The 23,479-nt window shown below is 43.3% G+C and overlaps 2 protein-coding genes across 11 annotated transcripts in view; one reads left to right on the plus strand and one right to left on the minus strand.

Annotated features, from left to right (window-relative positions):
* Positions 1–23,479, plus strand: part of LOC147226856 (synaptotagmin-2-like) — a 95,515-nt gene that overhangs the window by 71,124 nt on the left and 912 nt on the right. For 4 of the 6 annotated variants that reach the window (XM_086159566.1, XM_086159565.1, XM_086159567.1 and 1 more), the window contains 8 exons: positions 2,997–3,212; positions 3,596–3,756; positions 9,297–9,434; positions 9,533–9,700; positions 9,976–10,143; positions 12,883–13,000; positions 13,080–13,213; positions 17,831–23,479. The exon at positions 17,831–23,479 is cut by the window's right edge and continues 912 nt beyond it. In XM_086159566.1, coding sequence (XP_086015692.1) covers positions 3,017–3,212; positions 3,596–3,756; positions 9,297–9,434; positions 9,533–9,700; positions 9,976–10,143; positions 12,883–13,000; positions 13,080–13,213; positions 17,831–18,046 — 1,299 coding nt within the window. In that variant the 5' untranslated portion in view covers positions 2,997–3,016 and the 3' untranslated portion in view covers positions 18,047–23,479. The remainder of the gene's footprint in view (positions 1–2,996; positions 3,213–3,595; positions 3,757–9,296; positions 9,435–9,532; positions 9,701–9,975; positions 10,144–12,882; positions 13,001–13,079; positions 13,214–17,830) is intronic. The other 2 variants (XM_086159570.1, XM_086159571.1) reach the window with 1 other exon arrangement.
* Positions 20,956–23,479, minus strand: part of ppp1r12b (protein phosphatase 1, regulatory subunit 12B) — a 31,536-nt gene continuing 29,012 nt past the window's right edge. For all 5 annotated transcript variants that reach the window (XM_086159578.1, XM_086159573.1, XM_086159572.1 and 2 more), the window contains one exon: positions 20,956–23,479. This exon is cut by the window's right edge and continues 4,012 nt beyond it. The gene's annotated coding sequence lies outside the window, so the exon portion shown is untranslated.

The raw sequence follows: 23,479 nt of genomic DNA on the forward strand, positions 1-23,479 counted from the left end.
CGGTCTCGCCGGCGGCGGCCGGGCGAGCTTTGACTTTGATCGTGATTCCTCCGTGGGCGCGTTGCACAATGTTCCGGCCCGATTGTTTCAGCGGCGACCGGAAAGACGCAACCAAGCTTCTCGCCAGCACCGAGAGGAGACGTCTCGGGCAGGATTTGTGTACAGTGTGTGCTGGCGGATCTTGCTGTGTCATTTCCATCGCCTGGAAGAAACCCGGCGAGGTCAACGGCTCGCTGTCCTTTTAAGACTGATTCGGTTTTGTCTCCATAGTAATTACCTGCGCTGGAGAGCTGATGTTTTCCCCGCTTATTGAGTTTGCTGGTCTGAGGAGCCCATCACGCGTTGTGGCGGATCCGAAAGCGACGCAGACCTCGCTGGTTCGTGACGTCGAGGGTACCGTGTTAGACATCGGCTGCTTTGAATAAAAAAATAATCGGATATAGAGGGAATTTTGTAATCATTGGGTTTTGCACAATTTTTTATAGTCATTTATTTATATACATAAATAGACATATATATATGTTATTCCCTTTTTTTATTTTATTATTATCTCTTTTCTCTTTTTTTTACTTTCTTTTTTTTTATATATATAAAAAATACATAAATGTACATATATATGTTATTCCCTTTTTATTTTATTATTATTCTCTTTTTTCTTTTTTTTACTTTCTTTTTTTTATATATATAAAAAAATACATAAATGTACATATATATGTTATTCCCTTTTTTATTTTATTATTATTCTCTTTTTTCTTTTTTTTACTTTCTTTTTTTTATATATATAAAAATACATAAATATACATATATATGTTATTCCCTTTTTTATTTTATTATTATTCTCTTTTTTCTTTTTTTTTTACTTTCTTTTTTTATATACATAAAAAAAAATATTATTATTTCATTATTTCACAATTTTGTGGCTGCTTCCCCATGTTCCCCCTGTTGCCCCTCGGGGAAAAATAAACTTTTTCTGATTCAGGTTTTATTTATTGAATGTTTACGGGTTAATTTAGATTTCAGAAAAGCTTGATAAGATGGATCAATTTAAAATAAAGCTATTTTATGGTGGTAGTGGCGCGGTGGTTAGCATTTCTTCTCCACACCAAGAAGCTCCCTGGTTCTATGCTGGTCTCCATGTTCACTCGAGACTCTACAATGTCCAGATGTGTGAAAGGTTGGATACTTTTAAACGACACGTGAATACGTGAAAAAGAGTTGCTTCTTCTTCTTCTTCTTCTTCTTCTTCTTCTTTCGGCTTTACTCTTCAGGGGTCGCCACAGCGAGTCAACTTTCTCCATCTAACTCTATTCTCTGTATCCTCCTCTCTCACACCAACTACCTTCATATCTTCTCTCACTACATCCATAAATCTTCTCTTTGGTCTTCCTCCAGACCTCTTGCCTGGCAGCTCCACCTTCAGCATATCCAGTTTTGGACATGAACAGAGGAGTGTTCATGTCCAAACCATCTCAGTCATCGCTTTGTCTCGGTCATACATGTCCTGCACCCCCTGACAAATTCTTCTTTTCCTTTTGGCTTTTTCCTTCAGGTGTCGCCACAGCGAGTCAACTTTCTCCATCTAACCCTATTCTCTGGATCCTCCTCTCTCACACCAACTACCTTCATATCTTCTCTCACTACGTCCATAAATCTTCTCTTTGGTCTTCCTCCAGACCTCTTGCCTGGCAGCTCCAATTCCAGCATCCGTCTACCAATATATCCTCTATCCCTCCTCTGTCCATGACCCAACCATCTCAGTCTGGCTTCTCTGACCTTCTCTCCAAAACTTCCAACATGTGCTGTTCCTCTGATAGACTCATTCCTGATCCTCTCCATCCTGGTCACTCCCAAAGAGAACCTCAACATCTTCATCTCCGCAACCTCTAGTTCTGCCTGCTGTCTTTTGGTCATTGTAACAGTTTCTAGTCCAAACATCATCACTGGTCTCACCACTGTCTTGTACACCTTTCCTTTCATTCTGGCTGAAAGTCTTCTATCTCTCGGTACCCCTGACACTTTTCTCCACCCATTCCAACCTGCTTGGACCGTCTCTTCACCTCTTTTCCACACTCTCCTACACTCTGGACTGTTGACCCCAAGTACCTGAAATCCTCCAGCTTCTTGATCTCCACTCCCTGTAGCCTCACCGCTCCACCTGCGTTCCTCTCATTCACACACATATATTCTGTCTTGCCGCAACTTACTTTCATTCCTCTCCTTTCCAGAGCATACCTCCACCTCTCTAGATTTTTCTCCACTTGTTCCCTGCTCTCACTACAGATCACAATGTCATCCGCAAATATCATGGTCCATGGGGATTCGTGTCTAACCTCATCTGTCAGTCTGTTCATCACCATTGCGAACAAGAAGGGTCTCCGAGCTGATCCCTGATGGAGTCCCACCTCCACCTTGAACCTCTCTGTTACCCCTACAGCACACCGTACCAGTGTCTCACAGCGAGCATACATGTCCTGCACCAGTTGAACATACTTCTCTGCCACTCCAGTCTTACTCATACAATACTAGAGTTCCTCTCTTGGCACCCTGTCATATGCTTCCTCTAGGTCTACAAAAACACAATGCAGCTCCCTCTGGCCTTCTCCACCCCTACAGCACACCGTACCACTGTCTCACAGCAAGCATACATGTCCTGCTCCAGTCAAACATGCTTCTCTGGGAGCTTCTCTGCTAATTTTGCGAGCACCCGGTTCAGAGCATGTAGACGTTTTTTATAAGAATAAATAGACAAGTTATTTACATATATGCATGATGCAGGTAGTATATGAATGAGTTTAAAGTGCAGGATTAGCGCATTCTCGAGCAGACAGAAATTGACAGAAAGAACACAAAAAACGCGAGATACACAGTGATAAACCTCGGTATCCGGGAGCCTCGGGAACATTAGCGGTGCACGTTACTGCTATTATTATTAATATGTCGGGTGTACCCCACTTCTACCTGCAGTTAACCTCCTGGATGTTCTGCTGTTCTCCTAGGAACTTTGAGTGCAGCCTAAATGAATAACTGGAGCGTGTTGAAGAACCATTCAACGCCCATGGTCGCTGCCAAGCCAACGGGGGCCAGTGCCTTGACTGTGACTCAAGCCCCCGTCGCCTCCGTGTCCACCGACAACTCCACCGAGGCCGTCAGCAAGAACGACGCCTTCGACGAGATCAAGAACAAGTTCCTAAATGAAATCGACAAGATCCCACGTGAGAAACCGCCGCCGCGCCGAGTTGTTGTTTATTTTTTGTCCCCTTCTTTTCGCGGGAGCTCGTATCGACGCGACCGGACGATTTCGGAATTGGATTTTTTTTCTGTTTGGCCGGGAGGCGTCGGCACCCGCGTAATGTCTTTGTTGGGTATTGATCACCTGCTGCCCCTCCTAATGGCACAGAAATCTAATTTTCACCCAATCTAGCTGCTAACCTAGCACCTCTTACTAAATATCTCTGGCCTGCGGCGTGACACGGAGTTGGCTAAATGACTGGTCGATCAAATGCCAAAAGAATTTGCTGCTTTTCTTCACCGGGCTGGGAATGCGGCGTAAACGTATCCCTGTGTGTGTGTGTGTGTGTGTGTGTCCTCCCACCAGTGCCGTCCTGGGCCATCATCGCCATCGCCGTGGTCGCTGCTTTACTCATTTTAACGTGCTGCTTCTGCATCATCAAGAAATGCTGCTGCAAGAAGAAGAAGAACAAGAAGGGCAAGAAGGGGAAGGGTGACATGGGGATGAAGAACCTGAAAGGGGGAGAGGTACGTTCCGACGCCGGCGGGCCCGGAGGGCGGCAACGTGGGAAGGAATCGAGCTAGCTTTCGGTTTGAACCGTAATTCTGCGCAGTCGTAATGCTAACGCTAGATGAGTTTAGCTCCGGAGCCGGCGGAGGCTCTCTTGTGTTTTTTTAACCCGGTGGGTGTATTCTCCACAGGCGATAACTCCAGTCTTCTCTCCACCGTGATGATCTCTTTTCTTTCTTCTTCTGTTATGTAATGCATTTGTCATCAATGTTATTGTTTCTCTCTCTCTCTCTCTCTCTCACTCTTTCACCTGCGCTTTGGGATTCGAGTGGAAAAAAAAAAAAAAAAAAAAATGACACGACTTATCCACGCCATTATAAAAAAAAGATTAATTAAAAAAAAAAAAAAAAAAAAACGTGGCGTCGGATAAAACCCGTCGCCGATTTTCAAATTTTTTTTTTTTTTTTTTTTAAACACGCATGATTCACGATCGGAGTTCAACCGTAAGAAAAACATCCGAAAAAAAAAAAGGAAAGTTATTTTAAGGCGCATAAAAAGGGGATGCGGGGGGTTCTCGCCCGCACAAGATATGATTGTGCTAACGAGCGAGCTCGTCCGTCTGTCATTCTCCTCGTTCCCCCACGGCGCAGACGACTGCATTTGCTGTGATTACCCTCCTCTGGTGTCTGCTGTGAGTTCAATCTCTGCCTTTGTCTCTGCTCTCCTCCTTCCCCCCGCTTTGTGTCTTATATGTGCTCCGTGTATCTTGACTGTGGTGGACTTCCTTGCCTACGGTAGGTCTGATAGCACGCGGCAGCCCTCTCTGGCCGCTCTGAGTAAGCACAGACCAGGGCAGGGGTGGGTGGTGGAGATGGTGGAGATGGTGGAGATGGTGGGTGGAGGCGGGTTAAAGGGATGGATTGCAGTGATTATGACGATGAGTGCTATGGCTTCCTTAGTTTTTTTTTTTTTTTTTTTTTTTTTTTTTTGCAAGCTTTAGGTGCTGCGGGTGCTTGAGGACTCTATGGGAGCGTTTAGCTGCTTCGCAAAAAAAAAAAAAAAAAAAAAAAAAAAAAAGAAATACAAAACTGACTGATATGCCGCACCAAATGCTAATGTCTTGAACGTATAGAGATATGCATTTTTTTTTTTTTTTTAAGCAATAAGAGCAGGAGCAACTACCTGTTTTTAGTGCGGATGTTTTGAAGTGAACATGAATCTCATCCCTTGGTTGAGCCTTTGAATGACTAGTGCACTCGGCAACTCACTAGTGATCACTAACATGCATGTGCAAGGGCTAAGCTGGATATTTGTCACATGACAGCTGAGGCTTGACCCGGTGGAGAACTCTGAGCGTGTTTTCACCCCCACGGGCTTTTTTTTTTTTTTTTTAATTTTTTTTTTATTTTATTTTATTTTTATAAAGCAAATCAACCGGCAAAAAAACGATACCTTGCAAACAAGCGAACCAATCGACACGTAAGTGCGCCGCCCTCGTGCAAACCCGCTCGGAGTTCCGCTGCAGTTTGTACCCCCCCCCCCGACAAAGACCAGCATACGCCCTTGCAGTAGGTACCATTGAATGGCCACAACTTGACTTGAGAGTAACTTTCCTGGATGACCCATGCTGCTGAGATACATCAGGTGACGGTCACGTCTAAACCCCCCCCCTTCCTCATCCGAGAGAAAATGGCGGACCGGGACGTTCGCCCCGGACGACAGCCGCCGCCATCTCCGATTTCAGCCCATCTGAAAAGTAACGTCTCGTATCCGACCGTGAAAAACAAAACAAAACAAAACAAAAAAATCGTGGCCGTTTGCTAAGTAAACGACGAGAAAATAACCGTCGGAAAGGAAAGGAAAGGTTCACTTGGACCCTGCATTGTGTAGCCTGGCATGCTTGAATGAAAAGCATTTACCACGAGCGAAGGACGACGGTGTGAGAAGTTCATGAGAGAGCGAGCATGCCTGAGAGCTTGCATGGAAGTAAATGAGTGTGTGTGTGTGTGTGTGAGTGTGTGTGTGTGTGTGTCCTGTTCCAGCTCACCTCTTTCAGCTCATCTCTGAGTAGCTGGACGCTCCGGTCCTAAGAAGACGTCGGTCTTTTTGTTCTTTTGTTTTTGTTTTTTTCTCCCCCAAGAAGGAAAAAGAAGCAGGCGACGCCGAGTTGCAACTCGAGTCCGAAAAGTTTACTTTAGCCGCGTCACGCTAACGTAACGCTAGCGCTCGATTAGTCATGCCTGCCGCTAAAGAGACGAGCCGGGCGCGATGCCAATGCGAGATGGATGATAACAGATTTGTTCTTCGTCTCGACCCGATTTTTCTCAGGAAGAGCCAGTAAACCGCAAAATTGAATTCTACTATGCGACCGTGAGTCACATTAAGTCACATTAGCGGCAATATCTGAATTCCCTTCGGAGTAACAAACAGAAGGCTCGGCTCGACTCGCTCCCGTCCCCAGTAAATCCAGGCGAATTGCGCGTCGGCGTGGAAAGGTGTCGCGTAACGGGACGAAATGGAAACGGGCGGAGACCCTCTTGGAGATGTTTGACGTTGAAATTAAGGTTTTAGTGGCCTTAGGTTTTGGATGGAGTCGGAGACTTCATTTGGCGGTAAGTTGGGGGTCGTATTGGTTGAGCTAGCATCGGCGCTCTACGGCTAAATTCAGAGAACCCGATGTTCATCGTTCCGAAGCTACATCGGAAAAACTTCCCGTTTTCCCCCAAAACACCGATGCAAGTTAAATGAAAGCGACAAAATCAATCGTATACAGTAAACCCTTATTTTTCACGGGGGTTACGTTCCAAGAAGAACCCGTGATAGGCAAAATCCGTGAAGTAGAAACCTTTATTTTTTTTTTACAATTATTATACAATTAAATACTCTATTATACATTGAAAAGAAAGAACAAACCATTTTACAGGCTCAATCATTTGTTTCACAAATAAAAGTACTGTACTTAAGAAACCTTTTTTTTTCAACAAATAACTTCTGTACTGTCAAATAATAATTTTAATCATCAATGTGAACAGAAGGCTTCAAATTGTGGAGATTAGCTCCGCCCACCGCGACCCGAGTAATTGGATTAAACGGGAGAAAATTGAAAATGATTATGAAAAAAATTGCGAACAGTTGCAACCCTTTTTGCATCCTTATTAAAACTTATCGCTGCAGTCGTCCTTATGTTTTTTTCTTCCTTCTTTATGGAACGAACGGAAGATTCATTCATTCCGTAATGCCGACCTACAGCCGCATAGCTTTTAGCTTCCCTTAGCATGTCCAGAAGTTTAACTTTATCTGCCATAGATAGCATCTTCCGCTGCCTTTTGGGCCCTTTTGTCGCTCCAGAGCGTTTTGTCAACATTACGGGTTTTAGAGAAACTCAAAATCGCGAGAGAATTTGCACGTACGTCATGTAAATTCGTCAAGCCGTTTTACGTACGTGTGCATATTAAACTGCAACGTTATTGACGCACAGGTAGAGAAGAAGCGGAGTGACTTTTTAGCCAATCAGAATGCAGAACACAATGCACCATGCAAATCTGTGAAGTAGCGAAACCGTGAAAAGAAACCCGCGTTATAGCGAGGGATCGCTGTATTAGCGTCGCCGATGGCATGGGATTGCGCTGACATCTACCCGCACGGGAACAGCTGTTCCCACCACAGCTAGCGTTTTACAGAGGAACTCACAATGGCTGTCGCTAGAGCTGATTCGCCGCCGCCGGCATCCCTCCGAATCTCCAAGCCTTCCGACCCCTCCTGCGTTTCCTGCACGCCGAGGTGGAAACGCCTCATGGAGCATTTTCATTAAGGCGAAACGCTTCTTTATTCCCTGACACCCGGGGCGGTAAACCAGGCTCCGACTCATTAACAGACGCATCAGTAAATATTTCGGGTAATTCATTTTAATACGGCGATTCCGGAGTGAACACATTACGGGGTGTCAGGACAAGACAAGCAGCTAATAGCAATAATGCTTGTGCTACCAGCGCGACTCGTGGGACGCTTATTTTTTTTATTTACTTGGAATTGAAAGTTCTTTAAGAAGCGTCACGAATCACTGCATCGGTGGTTCGTAGTTCCTCTGAGGAGAATTCGGAAGTTGGTTCCAGGATGTAGCCTCCTCCAGGGGGAACCTTTTAGTTCTGCGTTCCTGCAGGGATCACGGTAGACTGGTGGATCTGCAACTTCAGCTCCTCATTCAGAAAGTAACCTCAGAAGAAGAAGAAGAAGAAGGGCAAGACGACACGGACGGCACGGAGGTGGAAGCTGCCGCAGCGTTCTTTGGATGATAATCATGGACTCACCGATGGGTTGGAGTGTTTTTATCTTCTCCCTGCTAACTCTGTTAGCAGTCAGCTAACCGTTAGCTTATTTGGGCCGGAATGTAGATGTTCTTCTGAGGCGTAGCGGGCCAGAAGAGCTCATCGTCGATCCGTTTCTCGCCGCTTCCGTCGATCCGGCTGAGCTTCCAAGTCTGCGAGAAGTTCTTGCTAATGGTCGTGGTTCATGAGGTCCACCAATCACCGTCGCATGGGTTCTTGCGGAACCTTGAAAAAAAGGCTAAGATGGATCCGCGGTTCCTGGTTCCTCTGCTGCCCGAATGTTCCTGGAAAGGGTCTAGGACCTGCAAAAAAAAAAAAAAAAAGTCCCTAAAAAGTCCCTTCCATCGATCCGGCTGAGCTTCGTAGTCTGCGAGAAGTTCTTGCTAATGGTCGTGGTTCATGAGGTCCACCATCACATGGGTTCTTGTGGAACCTTGAAAAAAGATGGATCTGCGGTTCCTCTGCTGCCCGAATGTACCTGGAAAGCGTCTAGGACCTGCAAAAAGGGGTCAAACCTTCCGCCTCCCCGGGGGGTAAAGTTCCTCCTCGAAGTAGCTTCAGCGCAAACACGCCGCAATAACTCGGCGACAAATATCAGATCGTAACAATATAATAAATGTAAACATCTCTAACGCGGGATATGAGTCGGGCTCTCACGCTGTCACGATTTGGCCGCGAGTCGTGTTTGAGAACCGCGTAGCCGCCGGCGAAGTTCCTTCCAAGTCCTGCTTCTTTTCATTCTTCCTTCCCGCCCCCGCCTAAAGCAGCTCTCCAAGTGAGTCTTATCCGTCATTGTCATAAAATGTAAGGCTTTTATGACGATCCTTCTAGATTTGAAGACCAGGTGTTCCACTTCTGCACTTGTATATTAACTTGTCTCTCTCTCTCTTTCCCTTTCTGCCCGTCGCATAGTAACGTACAGTAGGTGCGTCTCAGTTGCATTTCTGCAAGACGTCCCATGCTAGGATAAATTCCATTTTTTAAAAAAAAAAAAAAAAAAAAAAAAAAAAAAAAGCAAATGGCGTCACCCAAGCAATAGTGAAATCAAGTCAGGTTGCAACCGTGGTCATCGATGAACAGATTGCACTAGTAGCACCGGGGTGAGCGGGGGTAAGTGTCAGGTAGGTGCTGTGACGAACCCGACTGCCGGCGGCCGAGGTTTGGTGCTCAGCACAGCCGCGGTGCTACGTGCTAACGCTAACGCCTTCCCGCGTCCTCTTCCCTCGTTGCAGAAACAACAGGACGACGACGACGAGGAGGACGACGTGGAGCCCGGCCTGACCGGGGACGAGAAGGAGGAGGAGGTGAAGGAGAAGGAGAAGCTGGGGAAGCTGCAGTACTCCATCGATTACGACTTCCAGGAGAACAAGGCAAGAACGTCGCCGGGATCCGGATCGGCTATGTTTGGTTTTTAGCGAAGCGCCGGGAAATAAAAAGGTCTACATTCGCTCCTCCATCTCCTTCTCAGCTCACTGTCGGTATCCTGCAAGCCGCCGATCTCCTCTCCATGGACAGCGGCGGCACCTCCGACCCCTACGTCAAGGTCTTTGTCCTCCCCGACAAGAAGAAGAAGTTCGACACCAAGGTCCACAAGAAGACCCTCAACCCCGTCTTCAATGAGACCTTCACCTTCAAGGTAGGCCCCGAGCCCCCGGGCCAGTTCCCGTCTTGCTGAAGGTGAACCGAGAGGCTCGGCCGTCTGATTTGTCTGGCGTGAGCGTTTGATCGGAAAGTGATAAAAGACGGCGGGCGGATCTGAGAAAAAGGGGCAGGAAATGAAAGGAAGAGGTCCCCTTTGCTCCACGGAGCTGCTCAGACAGCCTCGGTCCATCAACGTCAGGCTGGTTCTCCTGAAAAAGCACGTTTTTAAGTCCGCCGGCGGCTAAAAGGCTATTTCCCCCTTTTTCGCAGATTCCATTCCAAGAGATGGGCGGGAAAACCCTGGTGATGTCGGTATACGACTTCGACCGTTTCTCCAAGCACGACGTCATCGGCGAGATCAAAATCCCCATGAACACCCTGGACCTGGCCAAGCCCATCGAGGAGTGGCGGGACCTGGACAGCGCCGATCAAGAAGAGGTAACATGATGCGTTCAAGGACAAAAACAGAAGGGGAAAGTCTCGTAGTTTATATTTTGACTCGCGCGGAGTCTCCATGTTCTCTGGGGAAGTCTTCTTTTTGTGGCAGCTGGATCGGCAAAATGACAAGGCGGTTGTTTGCCTCTGATATGTGAATGAATAAATTGTTGTGCGTCTCCGTGATGAGTGAATGAGAGGGTGAATGATTGTATCTTCTTTTCCCTTCAGGGGTCTGGACAGCGAATCAGCCTTCTCCATCGAACCCTATTCTCTGTATTCTCCTCTCTCACATCAACTAACGTCATATCCTCTCTCGTGATGTCCATCAATCTTCTCTTTGGTCTTCCTCGAGACCTCCTGCCTGGCAGCTCCACCTTCAGCAGCTTCTACCGAGATCTTCACCATGGTTTGGACATACATGTCCTGCACCCCTGTGACAAATTCTTCATTTCCTTTGAGCTTTTCACTTCAGGGGTCACCACAACAAATCCACCTTCTCCATCTAACCCTATTCTTTGGATCCTCCTCCCTCTCACCAACTAACTTCATATTCTCTCTCATGATGTCCATCAATCTTCTCTTTGGTCTTCCTCAAGACCTCCTGCCTGGCAGCTCCACCTTCAGCAACCTTCTACTCAGATCTTCACCATGGTTTGGACATGAACAGAAGAGTGTTCATGTCCAAACCATCTCAGTCATCGCTTTGTCTCGGTCATACATGTCCTGCACCCCTGTGACAAATTCTTCTTTTCCTTTGAACTTTTCCCTTAAGGGGTCTCCACAGCGAATCAACCTTCTCCATCTAACCCTATTCTTTGGATCCTCCTCTCTCACATCAACTACTTTCATATCCTCTCTCACGACGTCCATCAATCTTCTCTTTGGTCTTCCTATGGACCTCCAAGTCCAGCATCTGTTGACCTATAATTTCACTATCCCTCCTCTGTTTATGACCCAACCATCTCAGTCTGGCCTCTCTGACCTTCTCTCTAAAACATCTAACTGATCTCTGAAACATCTAACTCATTCCTGATCCTATCCGTCCTGGTCACTCCCAAAGAGAACCTCAACATCTTCATCTCTGCGGGTGAATGATTGGATCAACATGTCAAAATGACGAGGGGGTGAATGGTTTGTATCTATATGATATGTCATGATAAGGATGCGCTGAATGCTTGTTGAAATCTTCTTGTCTCGGCAACTGGACTTGAGTTTCTTCACTTGAAGATGTTCATCCCAGAGGCTTCTTCACTTCTAATGACCTGTGGGGAGTTCCAGAATTGAACTGCTAGGTTTTTGAATGGCTAGGTTATGGTGGTTTGTTGTGTGAACGGAAGAGTTGATCTACAAAAACTAGATGTAAGGGGGGGTTGTTACGCTAACAGTGTTGTCGTTCGTTGGAACAAAAGAGCAGCTTACGGGTTGTTAGAAGTGAAGAAGCCTCTGGGATCAGGGCTGAAACGTCTTCACATGAAGACATTCAAGTCCAGTTGACAAGACAAGAAGATTTCAAAAAGTGACACGGATAAGGAATGAGAGTAACCGACTGCAGATTGGTTGGTGCTGTAATGGCGGCAAACGTCTGCCTTCCTTCAACATATGGAGAAGTTTGAACTTTTAAGCAGTAGTTAGCATCTTCCTGCTAGGCTTGGGGTTTATAGCAGACTTTTGTGTAGCTGCTGGGCTTTAGGAGGCGTTGTAGAGCGTGGGGTATCGCAAAATAATTTAAGACACTTTCACAAACTGAATAGCCCAAAGTGGACGGTGTTCACGCAAAGTGGAGCAGGACATGTATGCTGGACACAAGGAGATCAGCTGCTTCTCTCCATGAACCAATCAGCATGAGGAGCGCCATGCTATTGGCTGATAGCATGCCGTTCCTCATGCTGATTGGTCGGAGTACGCATCCACGTAGCCTATGATATTCCGTATGAGATCTGGCGTGGGTACAACGGGAGGAGCGAGAGTTGGCGATGCTGGGTGTCTTTGTTTATGATTATTATAGATCAGCCATGCCGACGGCGTCTCCTCAAGTTCGCCCGCCGACCTTCAGCGTCCAACAGCAGCTTCTGAACACAAAAATCACCTCAGAACTTTTTTGGGGATAGCAGCCTGCGAGACTTCTGTGGCGCCTCCGTATTTATTTGTACCCACATATCAGTGACGTGTGGTGAGACACTGACTTCCATGAGGCAGGTGAACCTCGTGCCTCACCTAGTGGCTCTTCGCCGCCGTTTCAGCACAAGAACCTTGTACAAAAAACTCTACATTGGAAATGTAGCTCCGATAGTAAAAGTGTTTAAACATTTTAAAAGCGACATACAGAGAGGGCAATGTGGTCTTGGATCAGCTATCATTGTTTAATCTACGTTGAAGCTCAACAGTCCGCGGCTTCAGTGCTGATAATTCTCAGTATTTGAACAGTAAATGTGGAAATCCATTGATTTTGAATAAAAAAACAATGTAAAACTGGTGAAGTTTAATGAAAATTACCTTTATAGTGTAAACCGCTGATGAATATAACCATTTAATACTTTTTTCCATTTTACATTTTCGTCTTTCCATAATTGGCAAGTGAGGCACGGCCTCTCCTGCCTCCCCCGACTGCACATCACTGCCACATATCTATTCCCCCACGGCGCGCTGACCTTCTCCCACTCGATAAACTTCTGGAAGGTATTGACGGACGAGCGTCCGTCCCTCCTCTGACGTCCTCCCTTCTTCTTTTTTTCGTCACAGCCGGAGAAGCTGGGCGACATTTGCATCTCCCTGCGTTACGTGCCCACCGCCGGGAAGCTCACCATCTGCATCCTGGAGGCCAAGAACCTGAAGAAGATGGACGTAGGCGGGCTGTCAGGTACGCGCTTGGCGATATATCCTGCATCTGGGCATCGCGGACGCGCCGGTCGTCCGTCACCTCTTCTTTCCCTTCGCAGATCCGTACGTGAAGATCAACCTGCTGCAGAACGGGAAGAGGCTGAAAAAGAAGAAGACGACGGTGAAGAAGAACACGCTGAATCCGTACTACAACGAGTCCTTCAGCTTTGAGATCCCCCTCGAGCAGATGCAGGTGAGGGTTTCGCGTCTTGGATTTTTCACAAAAAGGCGAATGGACGTTCTTTCCGTCGCCAGGTAAAGCAGAAGATACGGTAGAAGAAACGGTTGTACCTCGACTTGGGGGTGCAGGTTGTTCTGCTCTTACGTCAAATTGAATTTGAGGCGCTTTGAATCCGGACAAGTAAGAAAAATGTACTTATCGATTAAAATAATAAATCGGTTTTATTAGCTGTATTTACCTTGAAGTTTGTTGGGGATCGGTGACCTTCAGCCATTTTTTTAGCGCTCAGAGCCATTTTGAGCGGAAGCCAACTCCAACTCTGAATTTTAAAATGCCCGTAATGTTTTTTTTTTTGTTTTTTTTTTTTGCCTAAGTATAAACAAAATATGTGTTGCGTTTTTTTTTTTTTTTTTTTAATTAATAAACAACTGCATAGAAAACGAAATGACATTATAGCGACAAGTCTGAAAAAAATTAGTTTTTTTTTTTTTTGCCTAAGTATAAACGAAATATGTGTCACTTTTTTTTTTTTTTTCAAATTAATAAACAACTGCATAGAAAACGAAATTACGTTTCTGCGACAGGTCTGAAAAATATGAGTTTTTTTTTTGTTTGTTTTTTTTGCCTAAGTATGAAAAAAATATGTGTTGCGTTTTTTTTTTTTTTTTTTTTTTAATTTATAAACAACTGCAGAGAAAACGAAATGACATTTCTGCGACAAGTCTGAAAAAATTAGTTTTTTTTTTTTTTTCAAGCAAAATACTCAATGTCTATTTGAGTCCTTCTAGTATTTATAACTTAAATTATCCAGCAGCAATTATTTATTATAATTATTATTAAAAATTACACGGCAGCAAACAAGAAATGTCGTATACGTGAATACGTTTAATTTCGATGTTAGAAGATAGAAGAATTACATTTTAAAAATGAACAAACTAAACTGAGATTTACTGAACTTAATCCACATTTAATGCCGTAATGTGTTGCAAAATGCACATTTTGCTATGTCGTAATTGACGGACTATTGAGCGCACCTGAATACAAGCTGCAGAAAATAACAAAATAAATCTATGTGTACAAATATAAGCAGCACTTGTCTATAAGCTGCAGGTCCATGTTGTGTTATATTTACACAGAATTTTTCCATTTTTAATTAAATCCACAAACACATACTTTTTTTTCTAAACGGCGCCTGTTAAACGGCTGATGAAAAAAAAAGAATAACAAATAAGACGAGGAAAAAGTCCATCCATTTTCAACCGTTAAAGTCGTTTTCTTCCGCTTCGGAATCGAACGGCCTCTGAATTTCACGGTAATTTCATCGCTAAGATGTGACGAAGCTAAATGTTTTGGTGGCTAAAGCTTGTTAGCGCAAAAATAGCCATGAATTAGCCGCATCGCTGTTGAAGCCGCGGCGTTCAAAGCGTGTGGAAGATGTAGCGGCTTATAGTCCGGAAATGACGGTACTTTATGTCGAAATGTGATTTATGGACGGACTTGAAGACGTTCCTCTTTTTTTACATCCGCCATGCGCAAATCCCCTTCTCGCAGACGACGCTCTTCGTCACCGTATCTCACAGACAACAGGCTCCTCCATCATTTTTCCATGATTTTCACCGACAGAAACGGCCGTGGGTGTTGAAATCCTCATCCCGCTCGCTCCTGACCAAAAATACGCCGAGTGATTTTGTAAAACTGTACAGCAAATATCAACAAATAGAAAAAAATGGGCGACAAAAGTTGATGTACAGTAATCCCTTGCTTTAACACGGTTTCGCTACTTCACGGATTTGCATCGTGCGTTGTGTTCTGCATTCTGATTGGCTAAAAAGTCACTCCGCTTCTTCTCTACCTGTGCGTCAATAACGTCGCAGTTTAATATGTACACGTACGTAAAAAACAGCTTGCCGAATTTACATGACGTACGTGCTAATTCTCTCGCGATTTCGAGTTTCTCTAAAACCCATCATGTTGACAAAACACTCTGGAGCGACAAAAGGGCCCAAAAGTTAGCGGAAGATGCTATCTATGGCAGATAAAGTTAAACTTCTGGACATGCTAAGGGAAGCTAAAAGCTATGCGGCTGTAGGTCGGCATTACGGAATGAATGAATCTTCCGTTCGTTCCATAAAGAAGGAAGAAAAAAACATATGGACGACTGCAGCAATGTAAAAGTAAAGGTTTCTGCTTCATGAATTTTGCCTATCATGGGTTCTTTTTGGAACGTAGCCCCCGCGAAAAACAAGGGTTTACTGTACAGCGAGCCCTCGCTTTTCGCGGGAGTTACGTTCCAAGATCCCGCGGCAAAAGTTAATTCCTGCAAAGTGGAGACGTGATTATTTTAATGTTATTTCCAGATTTTTAACCCTCAACCGACCCCTCGAAAACTGTTATCAACCCACCATCCGCTGTTTTACGCTTCCCACACTTTTTTTACAGTACAATCGACACTTTTGGATCATTGTAACGTACAATAAACATTGAAATACAATACAAAATGTACAGTAAATTAATTATATTAAATGTAAAGTAAATTATTTATGGGAAGAAATCTAAATTTATATATTTATTAAATCATTTAACACGCTACTCACCATTGAAAATACTGCGCTGAAACTTGATGTTGAATTTGCTAGTTACGGTGATGAATACTGATACTGTGCGAATGAGAGCTTTACAACTTTTTTCTACAATTAATTTATTTTGTCTCATCTTCACCCGTTTTACCGTTTTACTGAAACTTAAGGTCGCAGTCTTCCTAATGCTAGCTTCATCTTTCTTTCATGTAACCAACTGCAGATTGGTTAGCGCTGTAATGGCAGCAAATGTCTGCCTTCCTTCAATATATGGAGAAGTTTGATCTTTTCAGCAATAGTTAGCATCTTCCTGCTAGGCTTTGGGTTAATAGCAGACTTTTGTAGAGCGTGGGGTATCGCAAAATAATTTAAGACACTTTCACAAACTAAATAACACAAAGTGAGCGGTGTTCACACAAAGTGGAGCAGGACATGTATGCTGGACACAAGGAGATCAGCTGCTTCTCTCCATGAACCAATCAGTTTGAGGAACGGCATGCTATTGGGTGATAGCATGCCGTTCTTCATGCTGATTGTTTGGAGTACGCATCTACGTAGCCTATGATATTCCGTATGAGATCTGGCGTGGGTACACCGGGAGGAGCGAGAGTTGGCAATGCTGGGTATCTTTGTTTAGCAAAGGAGATCTTGCATTTTATTATTTTAATAAAATGAATTTTTGTCGAATTTTACGATATTTTTTACCGTTTTTTTTTCTCCTTCAGCTAGAATATGGCTATTTTATCACAGAAAAAAAAAATCAAATACCGCAAAAAAAAAAAACGCAATACAGCGATAAATCGTGAGAACCAAATTACAAAAAAATTTGCCAAGTTGCAGAGGCGCACGACGGTAGGAGCCAGAGTTGGTGATGCTGGTTATCTTTGTTTAGCAAATTTTGGTTTAATTTTACAACATTTTTTACTGTTTTCTTCTTCTTCGGCTACAATATTGCTGTTCCATCACAGAATCATCTGCAAAAAAAAAACAAAAAACGGTAAATTGCGAGAACCGAATTACGAAAACAATACCCGAAATAGCGAGAGTGCAGGCCGACCGCTTGACAATTTCACATTTACTGATGCGGCGGCGCTCAGTAATCTCTTCTGTCCTTCGTGTGCCTTCTTTTTCTTTCAAACTGTCTTATAATCCCGGATGCTTGGTCTCTAAGCGGCGAAGCATTTTTGACGGCTTCATTGCCTCGTTAGAGAGCCGGTCGGTATGAGAGTGGGCTCGGTATGTCGGAATCACCTACCGGGATAAAACCATATTTCAAGCAGGATTCCTGGTATTGTTTGTTAAAAGCTGTCTTTTTCTTGGAAGCTGTAAACTCTTCTCCTGTCTCTTCACTGGATCTTCTCCCCTTCGCAAAGAAACTCTCCAGAGGCGTCTGTTTCTTACTCATTTTGCTAGCTTGTGGCCCAGGGAGAATCATTTTTCAAAATAGGTGTACGTTTTTTCAAAACAAAAGATCGTCCAGACTCAGATAATAGCAGAAATAGCAGAAGTATGACATTATTTTACATTACATTAGTTGGCAGACGCTTGTATCCAAAGCGACTTACGAAAAGTGCACTTCAGTCACTGAAGATCCAAAGTACCAGTAGTCGGAAGTCAGAAGTGACCACTCAGAACCATATGCATACATACATTTTTTTTTTTCTGGAGGGGTTTGGGGCTAAGTGTTATTAGCAGGGTAGTGCTTGTTGAAGAGGTATGTTGAGGTATGTCCCAATAGAGTTAGTTAGTTAGCTAATCCTCTTCGTTCCGGGTGGAACATAAGTATCTGCTTCCATCTGGTCCTGTCCTGTGCAGCTTGTTGTCCTTCGCCCCACGTAAGGTTTGCCTCCAGTTCTGAGGTCACAGGTTGTTTTTGGCCTTCCTTGTTTCCATCTTAGGGCTACTTTAGGTATGCAGTCCTGGTCCATTAGGGGTACATGTCCGAGCCATCATTGGGGATTGTTGGGGATCACTGATGGAGACGAGCCGCGGGGCCAAAAACGAAAACCAAACAAAACGTGTTTTCTCCCCCCCCCCCCCCCCACCTCCCTAGAAAATCCAAGCGGTGATCACGGTGCTGGACTACGACAAGATCGGCAAGAACGACGCCATCGGGAAGATCTGGGTGGGGAGCAAGTCCACGGGCGCCGGGCTCAAACACTGGTCCGACATGCTGGCCAACCCTCGCCGCCCCATCGCCCAGTGGCATCCGCTGCAGCCGGAGGAGGAGGTGGACGCCGCCCTGGCGGCCCTCACCGCCAAGAAGTAAACTCCCTCCAGACCGCAAAACCCCCCACCCACTTCCACCCGCCTCCACCCACTCATGCATCCCCCACCGGGTCCCACGTATCGATGTATCCCCAAGAAGAACATCCGCTTCCCCCCCCCGTTGACACCCCCAAACCACGTGACGCGAGGCGAACGGAAGCGTCACGTCGCGTTCAAGTCACGCCGTCGAAAGAAGAAGAAGAAGACGAAGAAAGAAGAAGAAGAAGAAGAAGAAGAAGAAGAAGAGTCACAGGATGGACAGATACTCCGTTGATTTCCTTTAGATCTATTTTTGTATTGGGGTTTGTGGTTCCATTTGAACGCAGAGTCGACCTATCGGCGCGCTAAGCGCTACGCGGGGAATCTGGCGAGAGCGGGGACAAAACGCGCATTCGCCCTACATCGCACCCATCGCCCTTTTTCCCCGTAGTGACACCGTTTGATTAGGATAGCGGTTAATAATGGTAACAATAATAATAATAATAATAATAAAATGCTTTATACTGCCATATGATAGAGAAATAACACAAGCAGGTCCATTCCTCGGGTGTCCCGCGCACCGACCCTCCACACCTGCCGGTTATCTTGACTCGACCATTCGTTTTGAAGTACATTCCTAGAGCCGAGTAGCGAGTAGCGATGCACAACACATCCGGTTACCCGCGGACACACTGCCTTTTCTTTCCAGATGAGTTCGTCCACCTTCCGCCTGCCACCTCAGGAAGAGGGAACGGGAAACGCCATGCCTTTTTTTTTTTTTTTTTTTTTTCCTCTATTTCTTTTCCCGAAGAGAGAGAGAGAGTAAGAGAGAGAGAGAAGCCAGATCCGATAGACTCGTAAAAAAAAATTTTTAAAAAAGGGGGTCTTTATCTATTAATTTATTTATTTGTCTATCTATTCATTTATTTTTGCCAAGAATTTTTTTTTTTTTGGACTGCAAAGACAAAAAAAAAAAAAAATGGGGTATTTATTTTTTTATTCACTTATTTATTTATTATTTATTTATTTATTTTTGCGTTGATTTTTTTTTTTCGACTGCACAGATGGAAGAAAAGGGGATGTTTATTTATTCATTTATTTATTTACTAATATATTTATTTTTCTGTAGAAATTTTTTTTTGACTGCAAAGATGAATAAAAGGGGTTTTTTATTTATTTATTCATTTATTTATTAGCCTATTTATTCATTTTTTTTGCATTGAATTTTTTTTTTCAACTGCAAAGACAAAAAAAAGTGGTTGTTTATTTCTTTATTCATTTAGTTAGTTATGTATTTATTTATTTTTTTTGCATAGAATTTTTTTTTCGACTGCAAAGTCGAAAAAAAGGGGGTGTTCATTTATTTATTTACTTATTTATTTTTGCGTAGAATTTTTTTTTTCTGACTGCAAAGACGAAAAAAAGGGGTTGTTTATTTATTGATTCATTTATTTATTTACGTATTTAATATGTTTTTTAGCATAGATTTTTTTTTTGACTGCAAAGACAAAAAAGTGGTTGTTTATTTATTTATTCCTTTATTTATTTACTCATTTATTTATTTTTGTGTAGAATTTTTTTTTCCAACTGCAAAGACGAAAAAAAAGGGGTTGTTTATTTATTTATTCATTTATTTATTTATGTATTTAATATATTTTTTAGCATAGAATTTTTTTTGACTGCAAAAAAGTGGTTGTTTATTTATTTATTCCTTTATTTATTTACTCATTTATTTATTTTTGTGTAGAATTTTTTTTTTTTTTTCGACTGCAAAGACGAAAAAAAAAAAAAAAAAAAAAAATCATCAGCGACACGATATTTACCAGGTGTTCGATTTTACTGCCCGCCGCCTCTCCCGCTCGCCACTTCCTCTCTCTCTCTTTCCGCCCCTCGCCTGTTCAGTGCTACTGCCATTTAGTCATGGACTAGACACTGTGGGGAGGGGCGGGGGGGTTTTACTGCAAAGATCCCTGCAGCCGTCTTACAGTCATAAAGGAGACAAGCCTTCCAAGTAACAAAAATAAGCAATTTTCAACTACCAGGGACGCCTTCGGGTCAGTGGTGTTGTTCTCTCCATCGCTTCTTTTTATTCCTTTTTAATTTTTCTATTATTTGACACCTTCAAGCACTTTAACTCACGGTGTTGTGTGCGAGTACCCCAGCGGAAAAACGAAAACAAAACAAAAAAAAAAAAAAAAAAAAAAAAAACAACAACAAACAGAGCTTTAATTATTTATGTTCAGTAAAATGGAGCCAATCGTGAGCGTTTTTTTTTTTTTTTTGTCGTTGTTTTGTTGTCCACGCCTCGTCACGCGGCTCGCCAAACAGTCCGATTTAATTGCACTACTCCGTGTTTCTGTTGTAATTTGTGAATAACTGTGATTATTTTGTTTTTTTTGTTTTGGGGATAAAAACATCCCCCTCCTCCTCCCTCCCTCCCTCCCCGAGGAAACAAGAAAATAATTTATTTAGATGTGACACTGCTGCGTTTATCGAAACATATATTGTTAATTAAATTCCGGGGTGTTTTTTTTTTTTTTTTCACCCCCCCCCGCTGCCCAAAAAAAAAAAAAAAAATCCGTGCAAGACACCCCCCCCCCACCTATCAAATGTAATTTTATTTTTCATTTAGATTTTTTTTTTATTTTTGCATATGTTTCCATATATATGCAAAAATAAAAAAAAATTTTAATGAAAAATAAAATTACATTTGATAGGTAGGGGGGGGGCGTCTTGCACGGATTTTTTTTTTTTTTACATTTTTTTTTATTTTTGCATATGTTTATATATGCAAAAATAAAAAAAAAATTAAATGAAAAATAAAATTACATTTGATAGGTAGGGGGGGGGCGTCTTGCACGGATTTTTTTTTTTTTTCACCCCCCCCCTGCTGCCCCAAAAAAAAAAAAAAAAAAAAAAATCCGTGCAAGACGCCCCCCCCCCCTTACCTATCAAATGTAATTATATTTTTCATTTACATTTTTTTTTTTTATTTTTGCATATGTTTCCGTTCAGCGAAGCAACACTAAAGAAAAAGGCAACATGGAAGCAATCAGGCGAGCCGTCGGTGTGCGTAGTTTTGCCTAAAAACACATAGCTCATACGCGTGGATACTGCATGTTTATACGAAAAATACTGTACATAAGAGCATGTTTTAGAGACGAAGCAAAAATATCTCGTGTACGTGAGTGGGCTGTCATTTGTCATTTTATTAACACAACAGAAACGGGGGGTTGGGAGGTAAAAGATGCACTGTATATTTTCTAAACAAGACAAATATGTTTTATTTTCCACGAGGGGTCATCGGAGAGAATGTCATGCAGATGTTTAGAGTACTAATAAGAACCTCCCCGCGTGTGTGTGTGTGTGTGTGTGTGTGTGTGTGTGTGTGTGTGTGTGTGTGTGTGTGAGTGAAACGTAGCCGCATGCTCGCTAACGAACCCCCCCGACCTTGTGGTTCCAAGCCGTTCTCCTGCCACGCATACTTTTACCTGAAGGTCAGCGTTTGATTTTTTTTTTTTTTTATTTATTTGTTTATTATTACTTAAAAAAAATATATATATATTCACATATACTGTTTTTTTTTTTTTTTTTTTTTAGAGAATTACATTTTTTTTTTATAAATAAGGAAGGGTTGGGTTTTCCAACAGCTGTGATCCTTTGGCTTGGACAAACGGAAAACTTTACGGTTTAAAAAAATTTTTCTTACTTTTCGCCGCCGTCCAAACGACCCGACACCCTCCGTCGCCTCCGTCTCTTTATACCGCGTAGGTGTTGTACAAACAATTTGAAAAACTGAAGCCATAAAACTCAAAGCACTAACTCTTTAGAGCTCAGCCGAGTCGTTAGATTTAGATTTATGACAAAAAAAGAAAAAAAAAGTTGGGGAAAAAAAAAAAAAAAAAAAAAAATCGGACATGTTGTCATTTTACTCGTTTTTTCCGTCCCGTCCGGAGGTCTTTGTTCGTCAGGAGGGAAAAAAAAAAAATAAAAAATTAAAAAATAAACAAACGAATACATAAACAAACAAACAAAAAAAAAAAAACATAAAAAACGTGAGCGTCAAGAAACACTCGTGAGTCGAGTGGAGTGGGTGCGTGTCTTTTCTACTCCCGGAGCTGTCGACGTCTTCGTTTCATAGCCGTAGATGATTTTACAGTATTGTGATTAGAAAAAAAAAAAGCCTTGTTTTGGCAACATCGATTCTATATATATATATATATATATATATATATGTATATATATATATATATATAAATATGATCACAATCGTCGATTATAAAGCTAGGATTATAAATATATAGACATATATATATATATATATATATATAAGGGGAGGGAGGGGGTGTTCTTATATCTGGGGCTGAGTGCAATTTTTAATCCCAACGGTTCAAATCCCTCCTGTGTGACTTTCGCAGCAGCGACGACGTGCACGATCAGCGACGACGTGCACGATCAGCGACGACGTGCACGATCAGCGACACACCGCCGGCGCTCCTTTTTCCTCCTCCTCTTCCTTTCTTTCTTTCCGGATTAGCTTGGAATGAGCCGAGTTGAAAAAGGGAGGGTGGCGGGGGGGGGGGGGGGCCGCTAGCTGTTAGCTGTTAGCTGTTAGCTGTTAGCTGTCTGTCACTGCCATAGAACTATGCATAGGTTTCCACAAACATTCCGGTGTGTATCCACATCTAGACGACTTTATTTCCCTTTTTTTTTTTTTCGTTTTTTTTTTATATGTTTCCAGACCAAGAAGTGAAAGGGAATCAATCCGCGCCCCCCCATCTCCCGGTTCGTGTTAGCGTAGCTTAGCATGAGCCTGGAGCGCGGGGTTTTGCGATACCTTCTTTAACCGTTCCCGCGTTTGACCGTGACCAAACGATGAGTTGCGTTTTCCGACAAACACTGCCAAGCCCCGCCCCCTGCCCCTCCCCCCCCCGACCCCGGCCTTCGCCGCCGCCGTTCGGATCTGCATCGGCGACGAGGCGAACGTGAGCGCGGGTCGATTTATAGCACATCTTGGACATTTTTACCTCCTTTAACTGCACAATTGCTGTGTGTGTGTATGTGTGTGTGTGTGTGAACCCTTTTAACAAACGAGGTGCAAAAGCAACATATATATATATACATATACATATATATGTATATGTATATCTATATAAAATTACGAAACACATTGCAGGTCTGCACCAATTGGACGTAACACTCATCACAGCCATCTTTGTGTGTGTGTGTGTGTGTGTGTCTCTGTGTGTGTGTGTGTGTGTGTGTGTGTGTGTGTCTCTGTGTGAGTGTGTGTGTGTGTGCCCTTTTAACAGACGTGGTGCAAAAGCAACATATATATATATAGAATTGCGAAACACATTGCAGTTCTGCACCAATTGGACACAACACATATGACGGCCATCTTTGTGTGTGTGTGTGTGTGTGTGTGTGTGTGTGGGCCCTTTCAACAGATGTG

This window comes from Fistularia commersonii, chromosome 14 (assembly GCF_037954325.1).
Source record: "Fistularia commersonii isolate RoL2024-O1a breed Wild chromosome 14, RoL_Fcom_v1.0, whole genome shotgun sequence".
Taxonomy (NCBI): Eukaryota; Metazoa; Chordata; class Actinopteri; order Syngnathiformes; family Fistulariidae; genus Fistularia; species Fistularia commersonii.